At 43.5% G+C, this 19,149-nt stretch overlaps 1 protein-coding gene across 2 annotated transcripts; it reads right to left on the bottom strand.

The window, feature by feature from the left end:
- Nucleotides 1-15,157: 15,157 nt before the first annotated feature.
- On the bottom strand, nucleotides 15,158-18,844 carry LOC143426613 (trehalose transporter 1-like protein). 2 transcript variants are annotated; one of them, XM_076900191.1, is made up of 5 exons: nucleotides 18,355-18,563; nucleotides 17,029-17,379; nucleotides 16,719-16,876; nucleotides 16,187-16,639; nucleotides 15,158-16,066 (listed from the first exon to the last, which is right to left on the bottom strand). In XM_076900191.1, the coding sequence occupies exons 1-5, from the start codon at nucleotides 18,433-18,435 to the stop codon at nucleotides 15,481-15,483; spliced, it is 1,629 nt and encodes a 542-aa protein (XP_076756306.1). In that variant the 5' UTR covers nucleotides 18,436-18,563; the 3' UTR covers nucleotides 15,158-15,480. The 2 variants fall into 2 exon arrangements, with proteins under 2 accessions (XP_076756306.1, XP_076756307.1); XM_076900192.1 differs by lacking the exon at nucleotides 18,355-18,563 and adding an exon at nucleotides 18,725-18,844 and having other exon boundaries at nucleotides 15,160-16,066.
- Between the last annotated feature and the right edge of the window lie 305 nt (nucleotides 18,845-19,149).

Raw genomic sequence — 19,149 nt, 5'->3', positions numbered from 1 at the left:
TACATGAAAGAGGCTGTACGTCGCTGGTTGTGGGAAGTGGTGCGAAAAAAATTGCGAAACAGCCGCACGTTGGGCCCCTACCCAACAGGAGGACATCCATTTGAAGTGGGTTGCATCTGTTCATTGCGAAACTGGCGTTAGAATGCCGTTACACAAATTATCAGCTAATTAGAAATCGTGGCTACGCCCACTGGCATGATTCAGAAGGAAATTTATCAATGAACGTCGATGGCTTTGGCGCGTGTGATTCCATGGGAATTCTGACAGTGGGCGTCATTCTTCGCATTCGTCCGCACCGAAGGAAATCAATTTTCTTTCTACCACGATCGAAGAGGACGAGAATATATCGTTTTACTACGATCATCGAAATGAACGAGGAAGAGAATGACATCTTGCGTGAATAATCACGGAAAACCTGGAAAACCTGGAAAACGAGCATTTCCCTCATTCCTCGTGCTTTTTCGTCCTCTTTCACTTTCCACGGAGAAAGTGTGCGAAGAATCCAAAGCGTAACATCGAGCGTAAATTTATGAAACGAGAAATTGAAACGACTGCCCGCATCTCGCGCGGACAATCGTCAAATTTATTTTTATAGCCGCCGTGAGTAAGCTTCGCCCGGCCAAGAGAAGAGTCACGATGGCGCCAGTGTGCCGATTACGCAAAACCACGCGATACATCCTCTCCCGATCCGCCTTAAAAAGTGGAAAACTTCTCGGGATTCCAACGCGTCGTAAAGCGAACTAATTGCTCGGTCGGTGACGGCTGCTTCATGACGAGAAAGTTTTCTCTTCCAGCTTAATTTTTCCACGGTCATCAAGGCTATGCCCCGCTCGCTGCAGACCACCACCCCCTCCACTCGAAAGGAAAGAGCGGAATTATTTTCTAATACATAATCTCCTGTCGATCTCAACGAACCTGTACAGCGAGGAGTAAGAAGACGCTTAAAGAGCACCATGATATATTTCTTTCATTAATATCTTCTTTACAAGACCCGTTAGAATCCTCCTCCGTACCGCAATTCAACTGGAAGTGACTCCCCACCGTGGGAGTGTTGATTGGTTAAACAACAGACGCGGAGGGTAATTAGGAGTGTGGCTACGATTGCGGCTACCGCGTCGAATTCGACTGACGTGCGGTAAATTTGTTCAAACATTAATGTTGTGAAAGGATCCCATCAATTATGGTCATACGGATACTCGTGTCCAATTGAAATGCTTGTCAAGAATGATGTTCCCATGCGAAGATATATGTATTGCCATTCCAGGTGTACAAAGCGCAGTAAAAACTGTTCCTTTCACGCCTTTTTCCAAGCATTAAAATAGCAGAAAATGGAATGTTCAGGTTCTGCGAGAAATTCAAGAAATATGTTCAACGTTGTTCAATTGTGGACCAACAAGAACCGGTTCTACCTTGGATGACCACTTTCATGCATCCGTTGATACATCATCCTTAAAAAGGATAACCTATTTTATAATATAATTAATGTAACTAAACCTAATGTAACCTAATGTAACTAAAGAAGAAATGGAAATCCTGTATGAAGATGATGAAGCGGTTTTGAAAAACGTGTCAAGGGTGGTTCGCAAAGAGCGCGAACGCATCATCCCGGTCAACGCTGACTTCTGCAACTTGGATCATCCGCAGTCGTTTAAGTTACATGACAGGGGTCGGCATTATTAAATGTTAGACTGAGCAAGCCAATTCCAAGTTCAGACACGTTTCATTCCTTGTAATGATTCAATTACTGTAACGGGAAATAGTAAAGATTCAATTATCCAACTGAGAATTCAGGAACAGATTCTTCACCGGGAATTCAGAAAATGATCAGTTTGATCTAATGGAAGCATCAGAAATAAAGGTCACTCGAGCTATCAGTTTTATAATGACATATCCATCGAAAGGGTAGCAGCGCAAAAATTGCGAAACTTGAAAATATCTCCGAGCGAGTATTACACGCAACCGTTATTAGACATTATTAAATTGCTCGTTAATAGTGCGCCCGTGACTTGTAAAACGACTTGTGCGCGGACGTTAATCGCTAAAGTGACAGGAGTGACAGTCCTCTCTCTTGAGGCTCCCGTGTAAACGCTTCCAGTTCATCATTCTCCACTTCTGTGTCCGCATGTTGCACGCTTTAGAAAAACTGAAATATTAATCACGTTCCCAGTGTTACTGTGCATAACAGGAATTGTCCAGCGCACCAGGCAACGATACCTCGAGGGGCATCTTACCCCCACAGTCTGTACGCTATCTTTTTAAGATTTACACGATACTCTTTTTTTGCTACAGCGGGAATCCATAGGAGACACGATCATCCAACACTGTCAGGTAAAAAGCGATGCCCAAATCGATGGTCGAGCTTCTTAAATGGTTCGCAACGCGGGAATAGATGGGAAGAGACGGTCTTGGTGTGACGGAGCACCCAGATTCTTGGCAAGCAGTAGGTCATCCGCGACTAGAACGAAGATTTTCACTTTCATCGTGACCGAGGGAATGCCTACTTAGATGCGCAACAGACAAAGGCGTCGCGGCGCGAAGAAGCCGGCCAACTATGACACGCAACTTCGACAGAGGGATCGGATATTCATAACCTTCCATTGAATTCGCGCACTCGTGCGAATTCTACGTTCCACTTGGCCTCTTCCTCTCGCCACCTTAATGCGAGAACACGATGCACGGTGTCCGACCGTTGCACCTGCCCGCCGGAACACCTAATATCCATGATCATAATTCATCGAGTACGTTACCAACTTCCTTTTGAATTAACAGAACATCTGTGTTACTTAATCTGAAGAGATAGCGATTACAACATAGATAGTTAAATGTCAATGTCAAAATACTCGATCAATTACTATATGCCAAAAAGGAAACTAGTCATTTTCATGGTGCACCGCGCTAAAACGAAGACAGATCGTAGTACACCTCATAGTGCTCCTCATTATATGGATAATGGATGTCCTTTGATATACAATCAGCAATTCTGATGTCTATAACACCAGTGTCCATAATTACAAGACCTAGAACTTTAATATCTAGTTCTTGAAACCTGTAGTCCTTTGCATAACTCAAGTTTTACAGCGTTCAACCAATGTGTCATAAGCCTCAACGGTACACCTATAACTATTGTATTACCCGGTTCATCCTTCACAGTCCATTCAAATTTCCAAAGCATAAATACCATTTAAACGTCAATTAGAACAAGAAAACGACTACAATCTTCCCTCCGAATCTGGCTGACTGTTTCATCATTAGCTACCGTGCGGTGTATCTTACTCCCCGTGAGAGATCCCACTGCCAAATGCGTGAAACGAGTTCGCCAGGGTTCCTCAGCCGTTGCAAGTACGCGCGAAACGGTCCACATATTTCGTGGTGGGTCTAGACAACGCAAACGCGTTCTCTTCGCATCCCTTTTTTCATCGCGATCTTATCTAGGACATCCTCATCTCGCAGCTTCTTTCCTAATCTCCCCAGTGCTCGTTATTCTTCGCGGTTGGGACCACTCGAAACGCTCCTGGCATTTCGGTCGTCCCAGCCTCAAAGTAACGCCAGTTAGGATCATTTTACGGTCGGTTGCGCGATTCGTCTTATGTAAACTTCTGAGCCAAATCTTAAAACGAACCTGCGGTGCCCTTTGAGAAATTTCGGTAATTTAGGTGTTAAAGGTTAAGAAAGTTAGGGTCGAAGTAGAAACGTCTCGCGTGGAAACGTTTGCAAGCCTCTCGCCGATGATCGATCTCGCGATTCCAGTTTGGTCGTGAGAGGGGTTTTCCTTCTTGGGAAGGAAAATTCGAAGTAATTGTACCGCCCAAATTTTGGAGACAGGCGAGATCGAATTACACGATTGAGAAACGTTGTTATAACCGGGGGCTAATTAAAGCCACTTCCGTTTTCTCTCTGCGGGGACATCGCATTCGCATTCCGTTCTTGTTTGTTAATAAAACGACGCCGCGTTGAACTTTTACTTCGCCTTAAACTTTAACCACACCGGTGTAACCGCGCATCGGCCTCTTTGTTTATTCTCATAAAGGAGGTGAACAGAGGAATGCTATTATCGTTCGCAGGGTTATCGTCAATCAGTCCTCTTCCAGGGTAATTAAACGCGTTTAATGCCTGTTCCTTCGAAATCGTCTTTTCGACTCTTCTTTTATTTCTCCCTCTTGTTTTTTCCTCCACGGTCAGAGGGCCTCGAAAGGTGGGTACTTTTTCTCGCGAGGAACGCTTGATTTCTTTCGTGAACCATATTTTTTTACCAGACAAGCTTTTCGTACAACTTTCTACTGGCTTACATAAAAATGCGCAGAATCGTGTATAGAAATAAACGTAACTGGTTCTTAATTATTCATATCCGCTTTATCTGTTTCATGCGCGGTTGGGAATCATTCGACGACCATAAAAGAAGAATCATTTAGGTGAAAGAATCCGGGAACTCCCTTGACTTCCCGATAGCCTCGATTCGTCAAACGTTGGGACGATGATCGCAGTTTATATTTATACGGTCGTTCAATTTACGAAACGGCCGCCTCGGTTACATTTATCCTTCTGGATCTCGAAGAATTAAGGATAATGAGATGGAAATGTGACTTCATCAATTATACAACAGTTTTCTCTTCCGTTTCGTTTGCTCGCGGTGTGATGGATCATCTTTATTCTCTTCTTCCGTGCGATTATTCTAGTTTCACCGATACCAGCCCAATTTCTTCACGTAATGTGCAAAGTCCTCCGTATTCTTGTTCGACGACGACTTCGGCTGCTGGCACGTCCCACGAATAATCTAACCGGCATTTCCATGTTTGTAAAATGCCCGCTCGCGGACGCATCACGCGTCCCAACATCATCCTCGTCACTTTAATTGCTTTACGGCGCAGCAGAAGACGCATGTCAGCCAACTACCATCGATTTATTGTCGTACCGGCCGTGGACACGGCGACAATTTATGCGAAACAGAGGTGAAACTGAATACGGGGACGAGTATTCGACATTCCACGCGGGCAGATTTATTAAATATCGAATTTCATCGGCCTGGACAATCGACGATGGTCACCGAAAGGGACTCTATGCACCGGGACGCCCATAAACTTTACCTCCTCAGACGTAACATTTAGAACAATCAAATAGTGTCGCAATTACGTTGAACTTAAATTTTATCTGACATCGTGCATTCAACTCTGACCTCGCCGAAAGCTATTCGAAGCTCAACGGTCTATCAAAGAGCAACGGAACCTTTGAAAGTACGTCTCCTCCCATCCCAATATGTTATTCATTGTGGACGCGGCACTGAAATCAGTCGCGTGGAAACACGATCGCAACGTGATTCGATTTGCCTAAATCCCGAAAGGGAACCGCGCAACGTTTCCACGTTCCAGGTCAGACCAGATCGAAACGTATCACAATCGTGGTTGCAATAACTAATTTCTTCCGCGATCAAATGCCACGCTGGCGCCGTGGAAAAAAAAAAGCGCTGCGGCAAATTGGGAGCCGGACGAGAGTTACGGGAGTTAAAAATTCCCGTGCGGATTCCGATGCAGAAGGTTGCACGACTCTGTTCGGTTGTTTGGTATCAAGGCAGTGGATTACGAATCACGTAACCTACGAGGAACGATCTCGGAGCATAGACTTTAAGATCGCGGAGGATGAAATGTCACGAATGTCTCGAACACAATGTGCTGCGAAGGAGAGGGAAGGACAACGGGGCAGAGGACGGCCGTGGACCGCGGCGGGGAGGAAGGGTGGAAAGAGGAGAAGAATGCCGGCAACCATTGAGGAGAGCATCGTGCTCGATCCAGAAGCGAGGTGTTAATGTCACGCACTTCGAAATCAGATGGAATCTAATTCAACGAACCTTGATCTTTACTGCCCCCCTTTTCTTTTCTGGCCTCGCGTGAAAGAACGTTTCCTTCGGTTGGACAACCGTCAGCCATTAACCCTTTGCCTCCTGCCTGGGAAGAAGTTACGGTACGACGTGTGATTATGAAAATACCGATTCTGAGCATCGACTCGCTGCGATTGCCAAGCATTTTGTTCTGCAGCCTTGGTTTTGGGATTGGAGAACAAGAAGAGAAGAGACCACTCGGTGCTTGGCTATCTGGTGATATTCCAAGAGTCTCGTGCAGGAGGAAAGAAATAATTAGCGGAAACATTATCTGGTATCTGTTTAGCGCAAATATCATTAAGGAACAATAACTTGCTATGATTGTTCATCGATTGAAACTGACTCCACCGTTGAAAGGAGCTAGCGTCAAGATGAGCCCCGCTATTTTGAACGGTGCAATTACCATACAATCCCAAGCACCGTAAAGAGGTAGCCAAGGCGGTCGTAGACGTCTACCGAATGGAACGATTAGACGGTCTTTCATTGTTATTAAGTGGCGCGAAGAATGCGGTTTCATCTTGAGCACCTGGAGCTTCTAATAAGTTTTGTTGCAATGGCGTCAGCAGGAGGGGAACGAAGCGGGGAATTGAAATTTCTTTATAGCACGCTGCGCACGGTAGTACAATAAACTGAAATGTTGCGCAATAACGTGGCAAAACTTGCATCCGAGCGACTATTTTAATAATTTATCACCACTGATTGTAGCGGCGTAGAGTGGAAACCAGATGGCCTGCACCAGAACCTCCAAATGATTTATGCCTCGCCGTGGATGCAGGGAGCGACTGATTTTTATTAGAATCAATTAACCATCAGAACATCATTAACGGAGGGGGGCACGACTACAAAGCTGTAGAAAGTCGGTCGATTGATCCCCTTCTGTGCTTCATAATTACACAACTTTTAAGGAGAGAACGTCCTGCGTCGTTAAGTGCGTCTCAAGGGTTACGGTAATCGTATTGCATAATTGGAACTTGAGATCGCTATCGCGGAGAACAGTCGTGCACCGCGACATTACGGTCAGACGAGGTCGCTGGGGCACCAAACTAATTCTGCTACAATGATTCGGTATACTTCTTCGTATTCGTCATTAAGGGCGTTTCGTAATCCTACATCCCTGCCGTGCAATTATGAGCGACGACAGGTGTCTCTGATGTAACCTATGGCCCAAATTACCGGAGGGATGAACAGGAAACTCGGAGCCTACCTTCGCTGGATAAAAAATAGCTGAAGACGATTACGAAATATTGGACACGTTATGAGATCTTCTATCGCCTGTCCGTCAGAGGAAAACGATTATTTATGATTGCTCAAGCCGCTGGATTTACTAATTTCGGAGACACTCGTTGCCAGCCGTGAAATTAAGGAATCGTTAGGCGAAACAATAACAGTTTATCAATATTTGGTTTCTTCCCGAGTAGAGGATTTTCGTAATCATCGCCAGGTCTGCGTACCGATGGACGTATCGTTAACAGGATCTATCCGTTGAACCCCTCTCGGGGCAAGAGCAGAGAGGCTGAAAACGAAATGGCATAATTTACAGGCCAACAATGAGATTATAACCGGTAGACCGTGACGGATATGCCACGTATGAAAGCCGTGGATGAAAAATATCAAATTGTTCCCATCGCATCGCGAACGGACGAAGAAGGGTCAGAACAATGAGATCCAGCAAGACATCCGGCGAATTTCGAGATCGATCTATTAATATCCTGGAGGGTTCGCCACGATTTCATCGATGATAAGTCTGTTGCAAAATAGTGACGCCCCAAAAAGGCTGTACCCTATTACTGTCGCTATTCTTAAGGTCATTTAAATGACACGAAGGATGTGACCCGCGTGTGATGTATTTAGAAGCAATTATCGAGTCTACATTCTACTAGGATGCTTGGTTCTCAACGACTAAATTACATCACAGACCCGTCTATCATTCGTTGCAAATCTTTGAGAGCTACGACAACCTATCAAATTGAAGATGACTACTTGTGACGCAGTCGCAGAAGTCCTACTGAGTAAGCATTTGATCAGGCTTCTATGGTTTATTTTAAATATTGCCAGCGTTAGTTTGGTATGCAAAAACACGTCGATTCGACTGGCGCCACGCGATTGCCACCATCGAACATTGGACCAGGAAGGCGAAGAAGAGGTTCCCGCGAAAATGTCCCCAAGATGCTGCCTATGTTGGTGCATAGCATCTCCATATTGGAAAGAACTAACGAGCGCATCGTTCGACCCGATAAGTACAGCAGGATATCAAACGGCACCAAAGTCACCAAACAGGTATCCGCACCCAAAGTGTTACCTCATCTAAATAGCAAGATGGAGCGAAACGAATAGCAACCGAGTCATAACCACGTTACAAATGACCCATCACCGTCTCTACGAAGTCGTCCGTTCCTCAGCTGGAACTCGAACGGCTTTGAACCGCAATCGCGATCGTAAATCAACCGGTGAGCTTCCCTTGCAACGCGTAGGCGTGATTTTTACACCACCGCGGCGCCTCTGCCTCTTCAGAGGACACAGAAATCGAAGGCGTGTTGCAGCCGCGCGATCAGACTTGATCCACGTTCACGAATCACGGCTGGTATGCGGCACACCGACGAAACGGACACACGTCGGGCTACCTTTGAACACGTTCGAAGCCCGCGACGTCTCCCACGTGACACAATAATGTTAATTAGAAACCGCGTGGCGTGCATAAGCAGTCGACTGGTCTTTTGCAAGTGCGTTTCCAACGTGGATCATGAGGCATCACCGTTATTGGATTGTATGGTAATGGAAATGAGGCAACGCGGGGTTCAGATTAAGGAGTCCGTTTCTCGGTCGGATTAACGGATAAACTGGTTCTCCACTAGTTCGTTATCCGGTAATCCAAATGATAAGACGAAGGTACAGCGCAATCGATGTTTATAAAATTAGTATCCAACGAGAAATCGTTCCTTCGATTCGCAGTCTGAATTTGAAGAACTGAATCCGCAAATAATCAAGTTTCTCAAACCAAGAATAGACGTTCAAGGAAGTGTAACCCCAATTGCAGCCCATTACGGCTGGCCACCTAGCACCAATATTGATTCTCCAGAAGAGGCCTGCAAGAGTTCGTTGACGCAGAAATAGAAGCGTGCAGCATTAAATACTTTGCAAGATTATCATATTTAAAATACCTTTCACCGTGAGAAAGTAAGAAAATTTCTGTTCTTGGTCTTCGGACCACTGGCTCGATTAGAGTATGCAGCAACGGACGGCGGCGCCGAACCGGTAACTACGAAATGAAATTACGAGAAGTGGTAATTTATTATTTATCGCCGTGGTGTGTGTGTGTCTACGCGACATCCACATCGCGCCTCGGATGAACCGCCGTAGTCGCGTGCTGATTAAAAAAAGTGGTTAATGCATGCACTGGTCGACCAAAGGCCACTCTAAAGGGCAACCTCCATAAGAAGCTCATGGTGGCCGCCGCCGTGCCGCCCCTTGAAGTCAATTAAATCAGGTATTCGAACAGCGATACGTACGGGGCAGCGTTAAATCGAAAGAAGCTCGTGCGCGCAATTAAATCCGACGGTCTGCTAAGACCGTAAAGAGGCTGCAGGGATTCGAACGTTCGCCAGGAGGAAACCGATGGACACGTACTCCAACCGGATGACGGGCCTCCCCTGCTTCCTTCCTACGCGTTTACGCATGGAAATCTCAATAGCAATGATTTACGACGGTAATCATATCGAGAATCGGGCTTAATGAGCTCAAACATCAGAAACGAGAAGTCTTAATGAGGTCTCGTTTGAGAAGATCTAATATCCAACGATAATCCTCCACGTAACTCCTTCTGTTGCGTATTATTCGAACGCAGTGCCTCTCAACAACCAGCTCCCAGTCTTGAATTATGCAAATCCATTGCGTAATCGTAGTGCCAGTTTTTAAATCGGAGATCCTCGTGGCTGTTGGAGAACGCAGCCGCGTCGGAACGATTTGCGCCCGCCGCGGACACGTCTCTGGAAATGTTCCCGCGTGGGAACATTTTAAGCTAGAGCTGTTTCACTTGCGGCAGCTGCTCGTGAAATGTTTTCGCGACGCCGTTTAGTATCGTTCGACGCTGTTTCGCGCTCGGAAGGGTAACAATGGTGCCGCGAGGTGATATAATTGATTAGGAGCGTCCACGAGATGGTAGACAGTGGCAGAAGTTTGGGAGACACTGTTTCAATCGTTTCTCCGTTAAAATACTCGGCTGGCAACTTTATCGTGTGTACGCGTCCCTTAAATTTACGACTCGCGCGAAGCACAAACATCCTGCCATTATGCAAGGTACGCCAGGGTATCCAGCCATTGTATTCCCTTATCGAGGTGGTATCTAATAAACTATCTAATTTCGCACGAACTTGACACTTTTTCTCGCAATGGAATATATACTCGCGCGATACGCGCGTGCCTGTCCATTCTAAACCCCGTTCGAGGTTCATATCAGATCGACGTACTCCAAAAGTAAGCAGAAGATGAGTAACATCGCGTCCCGGTGGAACGTGAATGCGATATCTTCCATGAAAGTTCTCGAATTCGCGAGGGAATGTTGAAAAAGATGTTGGTAATTGTAAACGTATATGGTGGGACAGCGGAGATTCAAATCGTTCTCGAACTTAAAACAAATTAGAGATGATGGTTGTTCCTCGGGTTCGCAGCGTCTCGTCTCGGAAAGGTCTCGCTGAAATCCGAATGCCTCCCGCGCGTTAAAATCGCAATCAGCTGATCTCGCGTCAAAGAACACAATACCGAACGGTTGCGAAATTGAATTTCGATCGCTGTGAACCGTGACTCGCTGGTAGATTTTCCCTCTCAACCCCCTCCCTGCTTTCTCTTCTCCTGCTTAAGGCAGCCGTGAATCCTCGCGCTAATTTTCAGCCGGCACTTTTAACCAGACCCTCGTGTGCATACAAGAACCATCGTTTTTTGCGAGATCACCAATACGGAAGTATCGCAGGGGGCAGGACTATCCGATTCAGACTTCGGGTACTCGTCCTTAGTCCTTTGCAGTGCTACGTCGAGGTGGACTAAATACTTAGGTGGTAATTAAATGCTTGGAATAATTAAAACAGTTACGATTACTGAAAATAGTAGTGTAATCGGGACGCGAACAGGATTTAATTAACCATCGAGCAGCTCGCTCGCGGTCTTCGATGCTATATGGAAACACAGTCCACAAGCTTTCGTTTGAAAAGGTAAGAAACGAATGAAACGGTTCAGGATACGCGGCACGAGAGTGAACCGTGGCTAATTTGATCTTTGTAAGTTGCGAATAAAATTTACAGCGCCAATACAGACGGACGGAGGCGTGCGTGTGTGGGGATGCACGTGTATCGGCCGGATCGTGGCCGCAAAGCGATAGCCCCGGCTCTGTCGAAGCACATGTTGCCCGCGCTCGCTCGTTCGCCTACTCCGGTCTTATGCAAATCGATCAAGCCGGTACATGCTCGGTGGAATGACGAGCGGCTGGCTAAGGTCAGCGCGCAGGAAGGTTAGCGAACAGGATCGGATTCAACCCCTTTGCCGCAGCATATTGGGAAATTCCCTTCAATTTCTTCTACGTTTTCCCTTTCCTTTCACTCCGCTCGAACTGTTTCGATCGGTGACGCGCTTGTTCCGCGGGAAAATAATGACACGACCGTGCACACTCGATGGCTTGACGAGTACCCAGGAGAAGATGTCGGCTGCGCGCCTTGTTAATTATCCACGCGCGTTTAATTAAATCTCAACGGACCGTATAACCATTTAATTATGCGAAATTGGGTCGGTGCGGCTGCCACTGGATTCTCACTGTATTTCAAACAGCGGAAGAGGAACGTCGCGTTTCGTTAGTCGCGCTTAATTAAATTAGCTTATTTACCACCCTGACTGAGTACGAGCGTGTAGTTATATATTATCGACTGATCGCAGTTATGCTGTGGTCTCGTAGTATATATATATATATTAATGCGCGTCTAGGGATTCGCTTCAAAAGGGTCATTTCATCGACGTCGATCTCCGTCGTTCGGGATACTAGGTCAAGGATGCTCATAACTTTCACAGAAGGCGTTCAGTTTCCTCCTGATGCCCTTTCTCGTATCGACAAGCTTTCGCAGGACTCACGCGCCATTCCTGCCTACCCTTCGCCTAGCTGGGCGAAAGAAATTACTTTTGGTTGTTTCCAGATTCCTTGGAATAATAATCATCTGCAAAGAAAGTAACGCGGATGAAATTTTGGACTTTGAAGTGAAATTTTTCTGTCAAAAATGCGCGCAAATCTACATAAGAAGAGGAATTATGTAAGACAAGGAGTTTCTGGTGCACATACGGCTGGAAGAGTTGGTTTAATGAGGCTGTTGTTAGCCATTCAACCATTAACAGACTGTATTTCAGTCTGACGAATCATTCGATTCGACACTAGCGATTCTTAAAGGTAACTCCTTCCGTGACATTAAAAAGGCACTCCCAGGCTCTTGTTGCATCGGTCCCTTTGCCTGGTTCGTTTCACACGCCACGTCGGATGTAGAAACAGTACCGGCAACGCCGTTCCTTTTGTGTAATGTGTACACCTCTTTGTGATACCGAGAACAGATCTTCCTGCCACCTCTGACACGTAATAGAATTGAAACATTCTGTCGCTTTGGCTACTGCATGTTCTATAACGTTAATAGAAGAACAACTAAAGCAGACATGATCGATTTGTAATGTCTCATTTTTAAGAAATTATTTTGATAATTCTCCCTTCGAAACTTGTTCTATTTTGTGTATTTGGTGGTCAATTCAAATTGCTTTGTTATACATCTAATTAATCAAGTCTTATTTATCGTTCGATTATATTCTAGCAAATGCATCTTGTATTCATTGCATGTACTTGTTACAAAAATGTTATTAACTCGATGAAAATGTAGGTTGTAGTGACATGAACTTACGCGTGCCGGAAGGTGCATTTCCGGTAGGGAATTTTACGGGAAATAAAATGCGCCATCAACAGTAAAACAAGACTCGCGTACGTTCCCGCCTTGAACACGCTTTACATTTTCTTGTACCCTCGGGAAATACGGACTTCCAAGTATCTAGCAGTTATCCGTCAATACTTTAATATCTGTGAGTATCAAGATTCGTTGAACTTTACCTTTAAGTATTATTTCTTTTTGCTTAAAAACGCGTCAATCAATGTAGGGCAATACCAAGTAGAACGCTCTAACTTTTAGACTCTTGATACCATCTCTGTGAAAAGTGCTCAAACTGGTTGCACAGCATTATCGACAGCAAAGTAAACTTTTTACCGACGAGTAGTTTCAGCACTCGCCACAGAGATGACGCTACTAGTCGGTAAGTAGTTTACTTCGCTGTCGATAATGCTGTGCGACCAGTTTGAGCGCTTTTCGAAGAGATGGCACTACCAGTTCATTTATTTAATATTTTTGTATCAATTAATTAATTTATAAATCTCATAGCGATTAAAACTTTCTCACTAAAATTTCATGTATTCAAATTGCAGGGAAACGAGTTCAATACACAACGATTGCAACAATCTGGCTATAAGTTTTGCAAGACCATGCAGTACAATCTTATATTATAAATTTGCATAAATTTTAGTTATAACAGGTATTTTAAATTACTTTACATCAATAATTTATAACAACTAGTTTGTAAGAATATATTTATACATTTATATTGTAAATTAATATAAGATTTAGCTATAGGAAGTATTGTAAATAAGTTTATAATAATTTATAGCTACTAGTAATGTAAGATTACCTATAATGTTTGTAAATTATTATAAATGACTTAATAAACGTTTAATCATTGTTAATCAATTGTTTAATTAATGAATAACCTGTATAACAATCCTAGAATGTCCAATCCAAGTCCCTAAACGAGAAAAAACTCGTAAAAATCAACCCTGGACACAATTAAAATAAAATAAAGTTTGAAGTGCTCCATACAAAGTCACTTCCAGGAAAATGACGTCACTTCCAGGAATCGTTGAAATTCGAGGAATTCTCGATGACGTCATTTCCAAGAAGTGGCACTATTCGGATACCTCCTATGACGTCATGTTCTCCTGATACATTGCCGATTTTTCGAACAAAATCTTGAAAATCCGACTTTGTATCAGGAGAACATAAGTAGTGAGGAGGTATGCCTGCCACTTCTAGGAAAATGACGTCACTTCCAAGAATCGCCGAAATTCCAGGAATTCTCGATGACGTCATTTCCAAGAAGTGGCAAAACTCGGATACCTCCTATGACGTCATGTTCTCCTGATACATTGCCGATTTTTCGAACAAAATCTTGAAAATCTGACTTTGTATCAGGAGAACATGACGTCATAGGAGGTATGCTCGCCACTTCTAGGAAAATGACGTCACTTCCAGGAATCGCCAAAATTCCAGGAATTCTCGATGACGTCATTTCCAAGAAGTGGCACTATTCGGATACCTCCTATGACGTCATGTTCTCCTGATACAAAGTCAGATTTTCAAGATTTTGTTCGAAAAATCGGCAATGTATCAGGAGAACATGACGTCATAGGAGGTATCCGAATAGTGCCACTTCTTGGAAATGACGTCATCGAGAATTCCAGGAATTTCAGGGATTCTTAGAAATGACGTCATTTTCCTGGAATCGCCAATTTTCAGACTTTTTCCCGGCAATACCGCGATTTTAGGATTTTGTATCAGGAGAACATAAGTTATGAGGAGGTATCCGAACGTGCCACTTCTTGGAAATGACGTCATCGATAATTCTAGGAAATTCGACGAGCCAGTTTAATTCTGTACAGGACTATATTTTACGAGTTTTATCTCGTTTAAGGACGGGGATTGGTCTTTGCAGGATTGTCAGACAGGTGGTTAAATGATTACACAGTTAATTAACAATTATTAAACGTTTATTGAGCCCTTCTTTCTAATTAATGAAATCTTTCTAAATGTACTCATTCATTTCGTAAAGGAGGCGCTATGAATGTTATATAATACAAATACACAAGTTTTTGCTAAAAAATAATACTACGTTGAGTATGAAATAGAATTATACATGAAACGAACTATACTTATACTGATCTATCTTGATTTTGTTAAGCAACAAGTGGAAGAGACATTTTAGAGTGTAGATATCTATATAAATACATGTAAGTATATGTACATAAATAACTATAAAAATTAATGTACACACTTGATGTACACATAGTGTTCTCGATGAATTTTTATACAAAATATTCACAGACAGTTGCGTATTACTTATATGTTCAATAATTATAACTTATTCTTATTCTTCGTCTTCTTCCCTTATACATTGTGTAAATATGTAAACGATCGCTCCTAAAATGAATAAATTGCACGATTGTTCTTTTATGGTCTTGCTAAAAATGTACAGTTGCATATTTCTCTACCTATAAGAACACAATTAAAAAGAGGCACACAGGAATGTTTGTAATACTGATGAATCTTTCAACGAGTAGGAAATAATGCAATAAATATGATATCACTCCTTCAATATTGAAATATCACAACACGAATACTTAAAAAGTAACGTCGGAAAGTGTACATTTTCAGAAAAGATCTCGCAATCAATTTTCTTCTAAAGAAAACCATACTGAAATTATTACTTATTGCATTCAGCTAGATACAAACATGTTCCAACGAAATGGAATGAACATCGCGATTCGTGTCGTGATTTTTCGCAGGTTCCTTATTTGCATTTTTCTCTATATCGTCAGTCGATATATCTAAACTGAAATTATCGTACGCATATATGTTTGCGCTTGTATTATGTTGTTTCTCTTCCGAGATAGAGGCAAATTTTTGAAGCGTTATGTTTTTAGATGGAACGAAAATGCTTGGCACGATATTAACAGAGGGATCTATTTTCGGTTTCTTTGAGAATCCATTCTCTATCTGATCCAAACTTCGACCTCTGGTTTCAGGTAGAATTGTCAATGCGAACGCAGCACCAAGGATAGCAGCACCAGCGAATATCCACATTGTCCATTCTATACCAATTATCACGTGTAATTCAGGATACAGTTTGATGGCTGCGAACGTTAACATTTGTGCCATGCTGGTGGTGATACCTCCCAAGGGTCCCCTGAATCTTAATGGGTACAGTTCGGAGGTCATTACCCAGGGTAACGTCAGATATCCTATCATAGACGAGCCCACGTGGCCTCCGATGCATGCCAAGGATACCACAGGTGGCAATTTGTACCTAACAGCAAGTGAATCGCTTAGATCCATGTCAGTCGCAGAAAGAATCCAATTAAAGATAAGAATGGGTAGAGTATACTGCCTAGTACACAGTTGCTCTAATTAAATTAACAATACTAACCTGTAGGCAAGAGCAACGCCTATAGCAGAGATCGCCATACCAAGGCCACTAACGAAGGCAAGCGTTTTTCTGCCAAAGCTGTTTGCAAGACCAGCGCCGGCTACTGACGCGAATAGCCTAATCACGCCGATTCCAACGCTTGCCGAGTACTCGTTCAAGTTGATACCGATGTCTTCGAGGAGGCTTACCGTGTAGAATAGAATTATATAAATCCCTGACATTTGTTGGAACGCGAAGAAAGCAAGCAATATGAGGAAAGGCTTCCAAACGCTTGGCATGTGAAGTGCTTTGAACAAACTCTCCTTCACCTCTTCTCTTTTCAAATTTGCGGCGCAAAGTTCAGCATATTCCTTATCGGTGTTTGAACCAGGCCCTCGTAGCCATAATAGAGACTCTTTTGCCTCTTCCTTACGTCCCCTAGCGACCAGCCAACCTGGTGTTTCCGGAATCATGCTGAGCAGAAGAAATATATATACCTAAAGTTTTAATTGAACTTTGATTCATGCGCTATTACATTTAAATTGATAATTACCGTGTCAATGCCAAGGAGATAATGGCAGGTCCAATACTGATCGCAGCAGCTCGTTCCCACGTGGTAAGCGTTCCCAGTGTGTAAATCATTAGGACGCCAAGTGAAACTAAAACTGGCCCACCACTTCCTAGCCAGGTCCTCTGATTTGGCGCGGCCGTCTGTTGCATATTTTCTCATGAAGAATTAATAAAATCGAGGACCAGAAACTGTTTCATAAGTATTATTATGCGAATGAATGTTTTATTTTAAATTGGTCATCGTTAAGAAGAATTCTCGGTGTACTAAACTTGAAGGAAATAAAATTAATTACCTCGCTCACATAAAGGTACAGGCCATTCGCCATACCCATGCCAACTCCACTGACGAATCTTCCCACGTATAACATGGACAAAGTATTCTTCGACAACGCGATGAGCAGCCATCCCGCGGCATAAGGCAAACTGGCAAGTGCAATAGCCGACCTTCTTCCAAACCATTCTGCGCATAGTCCAGCTATTACAGATCCCAGGGGATTCGAGATAACACCCAGGGAAGCGATCCAAGATGTTTCAGACTTGTCTGCAAGTCCGGCCTCCAATAATTTTGGGACTAGAATCGCGCTGAATCCTTGACCAAGTCCCACGGATATTTGTCCTGAGTGCGCTGCCAGTCCGGCGAAAATCTGCAAGCAGGAGAGCCATTCAGACAATTGTAAAAATTGTAAAAAGTATGAAATGTTTTTTTCTTTGTGCTAACTGCAATATAATGTCACAGATGCTACAGGAACACCAACACAGTTCTTCTTCTATTTTTTATAAATAAATATGAGAATTGCGAGTTTTTCAGAATTTGTAGAAATTTATCCAACAAATAAGATAAGATTCATTAAATTCTAAGAGGTGCTCGTAGTACTATCGTCACTGACTGATTCCACACTTGAACAAATCGGGTACCCGTCTGTTAGGCGTGCTACGTGGCCAGAAATCGGAGACAGGTTCCGTGAACGTGTATTGAAACATTACACGACCGAATTATGCGCTCTCACACGAGCAATAAACAAACCATAAACATTTCGATCTTTTTTTTTTCACACGGAAGCGAACCGTGGCACGAAAGTCGCCAGGAATTTATAATCCATCCGTGACTAACAGATCTCAGTGAACAATCGTTGTTGGAAGAAAATATTCCGCGATCGAACAGCTCGCACAAGCTAATCAAAGACGACGAGAGTTAACAACGAGTATCTAGATGCACCCGATAAAAAATGAAATTCATCCGACTGTTTCTAACATCCCAAGTATACTTTGTACGCGTTCAATTGATTTACAATTTGTGCAACGTGCGTGCTGACAGTTTTTCCTTAGAAATTCTTTCCGTTCGACATTTACGTTCACATTTGACGCCCATTGTATACCGATACATACGGTTTAACATCGAGACGAACGGCGATCTAAAAAAGCTATTGGTCGCGCGTGATCTCGAAAATCTAAACGGAAGGACGAGCTGGTAATACGTCTCGTTTCGTGTTCGCGAACATTCGTCCCCTTCTCTGGCCTCGTTCGACGAAGCCTGGAGAAATATTCCCCAGAGGTACGTACAACCGCAATAATTACAGAACAGATCGCAGTCGTTCAAGTGCATTGTTCGTTGTGCGTACACTTGTGTAACGTGCGCCGACGGCGTTTCGCTTTTTTGCGCTGGACACGTTCGATCCATCCGATCCCCGTCCTCCCGTCATCCTTCGATATTTCCAATTGCCTCCATTAACTTAATCAACAACTATTTTAATCGTCCAACACCACTGTCGAGCTGAGACTACAGCTAAATGAAATCTGGCGTCTAATTAATCGACAGGTATCAACCTGGCATTATCGTCGTGATATCGAACGATAAGATGAATGGACAGAACGAACACGCTCAGAGGAGAGCCTGCTTTCTGGTGCACAGCGTGAGTCATTGATGTCACCGGTAGCGCGCGGGGGTGTAAAGCGTGTGCGTATTAACGAGAAGTTCTTAAACTTTCTTACACCCTTCTGCTGATCGGAGTACAGGAATTTCCACCATAGTTTCGCTCGAGTGATCATCGTGTCCGACGAATTTTATTCGATATCTGCAACAGAAAGGAAGACGGTCACTCGAAGAGAAATCCCTCCGTAGGAAGACAGTTTTGTCGTTCGAGAACTTTTGTGAGAATAATTCTAAAAATGATCTGTACAGTTACTTACTCTAACTTTACTGTATACATATTGTATTATTTATTATCTACTTCATCGTATCGTACGAAGAACATATTTCAAGTGCAATAATAAGCGTAGCGCTACTCGAGTTACGATGGAAAATATTAAATTCGCTTTGCTGATAGCTCCTTAAGATTCTCATCGTGATACTCATCTGACAAGTACGGCAAGGTTAAGATAAAACCCTTCTCGAACGGAATGCGCGTTCATGCAAA

Source organism: Xylocopa sonorina, chromosome 9 (genome assembly GCF_050948175.1).
Source record: "Xylocopa sonorina isolate GNS202 chromosome 9, iyXylSono1_principal, whole genome shotgun sequence".
NCBI lineage: Eukaryota > Metazoa > Arthropoda > Insecta > Hymenoptera > Apidae > Xylocopa > Xylocopa sonorina.
The sequence above is the reverse complement of the archived record's forward strand: the minus strand, read 5'-3'. Positions and strand labels throughout refer to the sequence as shown.

Coding starts and splice junctions, on each gene's coding strand:
- LOC143426613 (XM_076900191.1), bottom strand. CDS start 18,435: ATGACGGGAGGACGGGGATCGGATGGATCGAACGTGTCCAGCGCAAAA. Junction 16,640..16,718: donor ATCTCCTTGGCATTGACACG/GTAATTATCAAT, acceptor TCTTCTGCTCAG/CATGATTCCGGAAACACCAG. Junction 16,067..16,186: donor GGCGTTGCTCTTGCCTACAG/GTTAGTATTGTT, acceptor ACTTGCTGTTAG/GTACAAATTGCCACCTGTGG.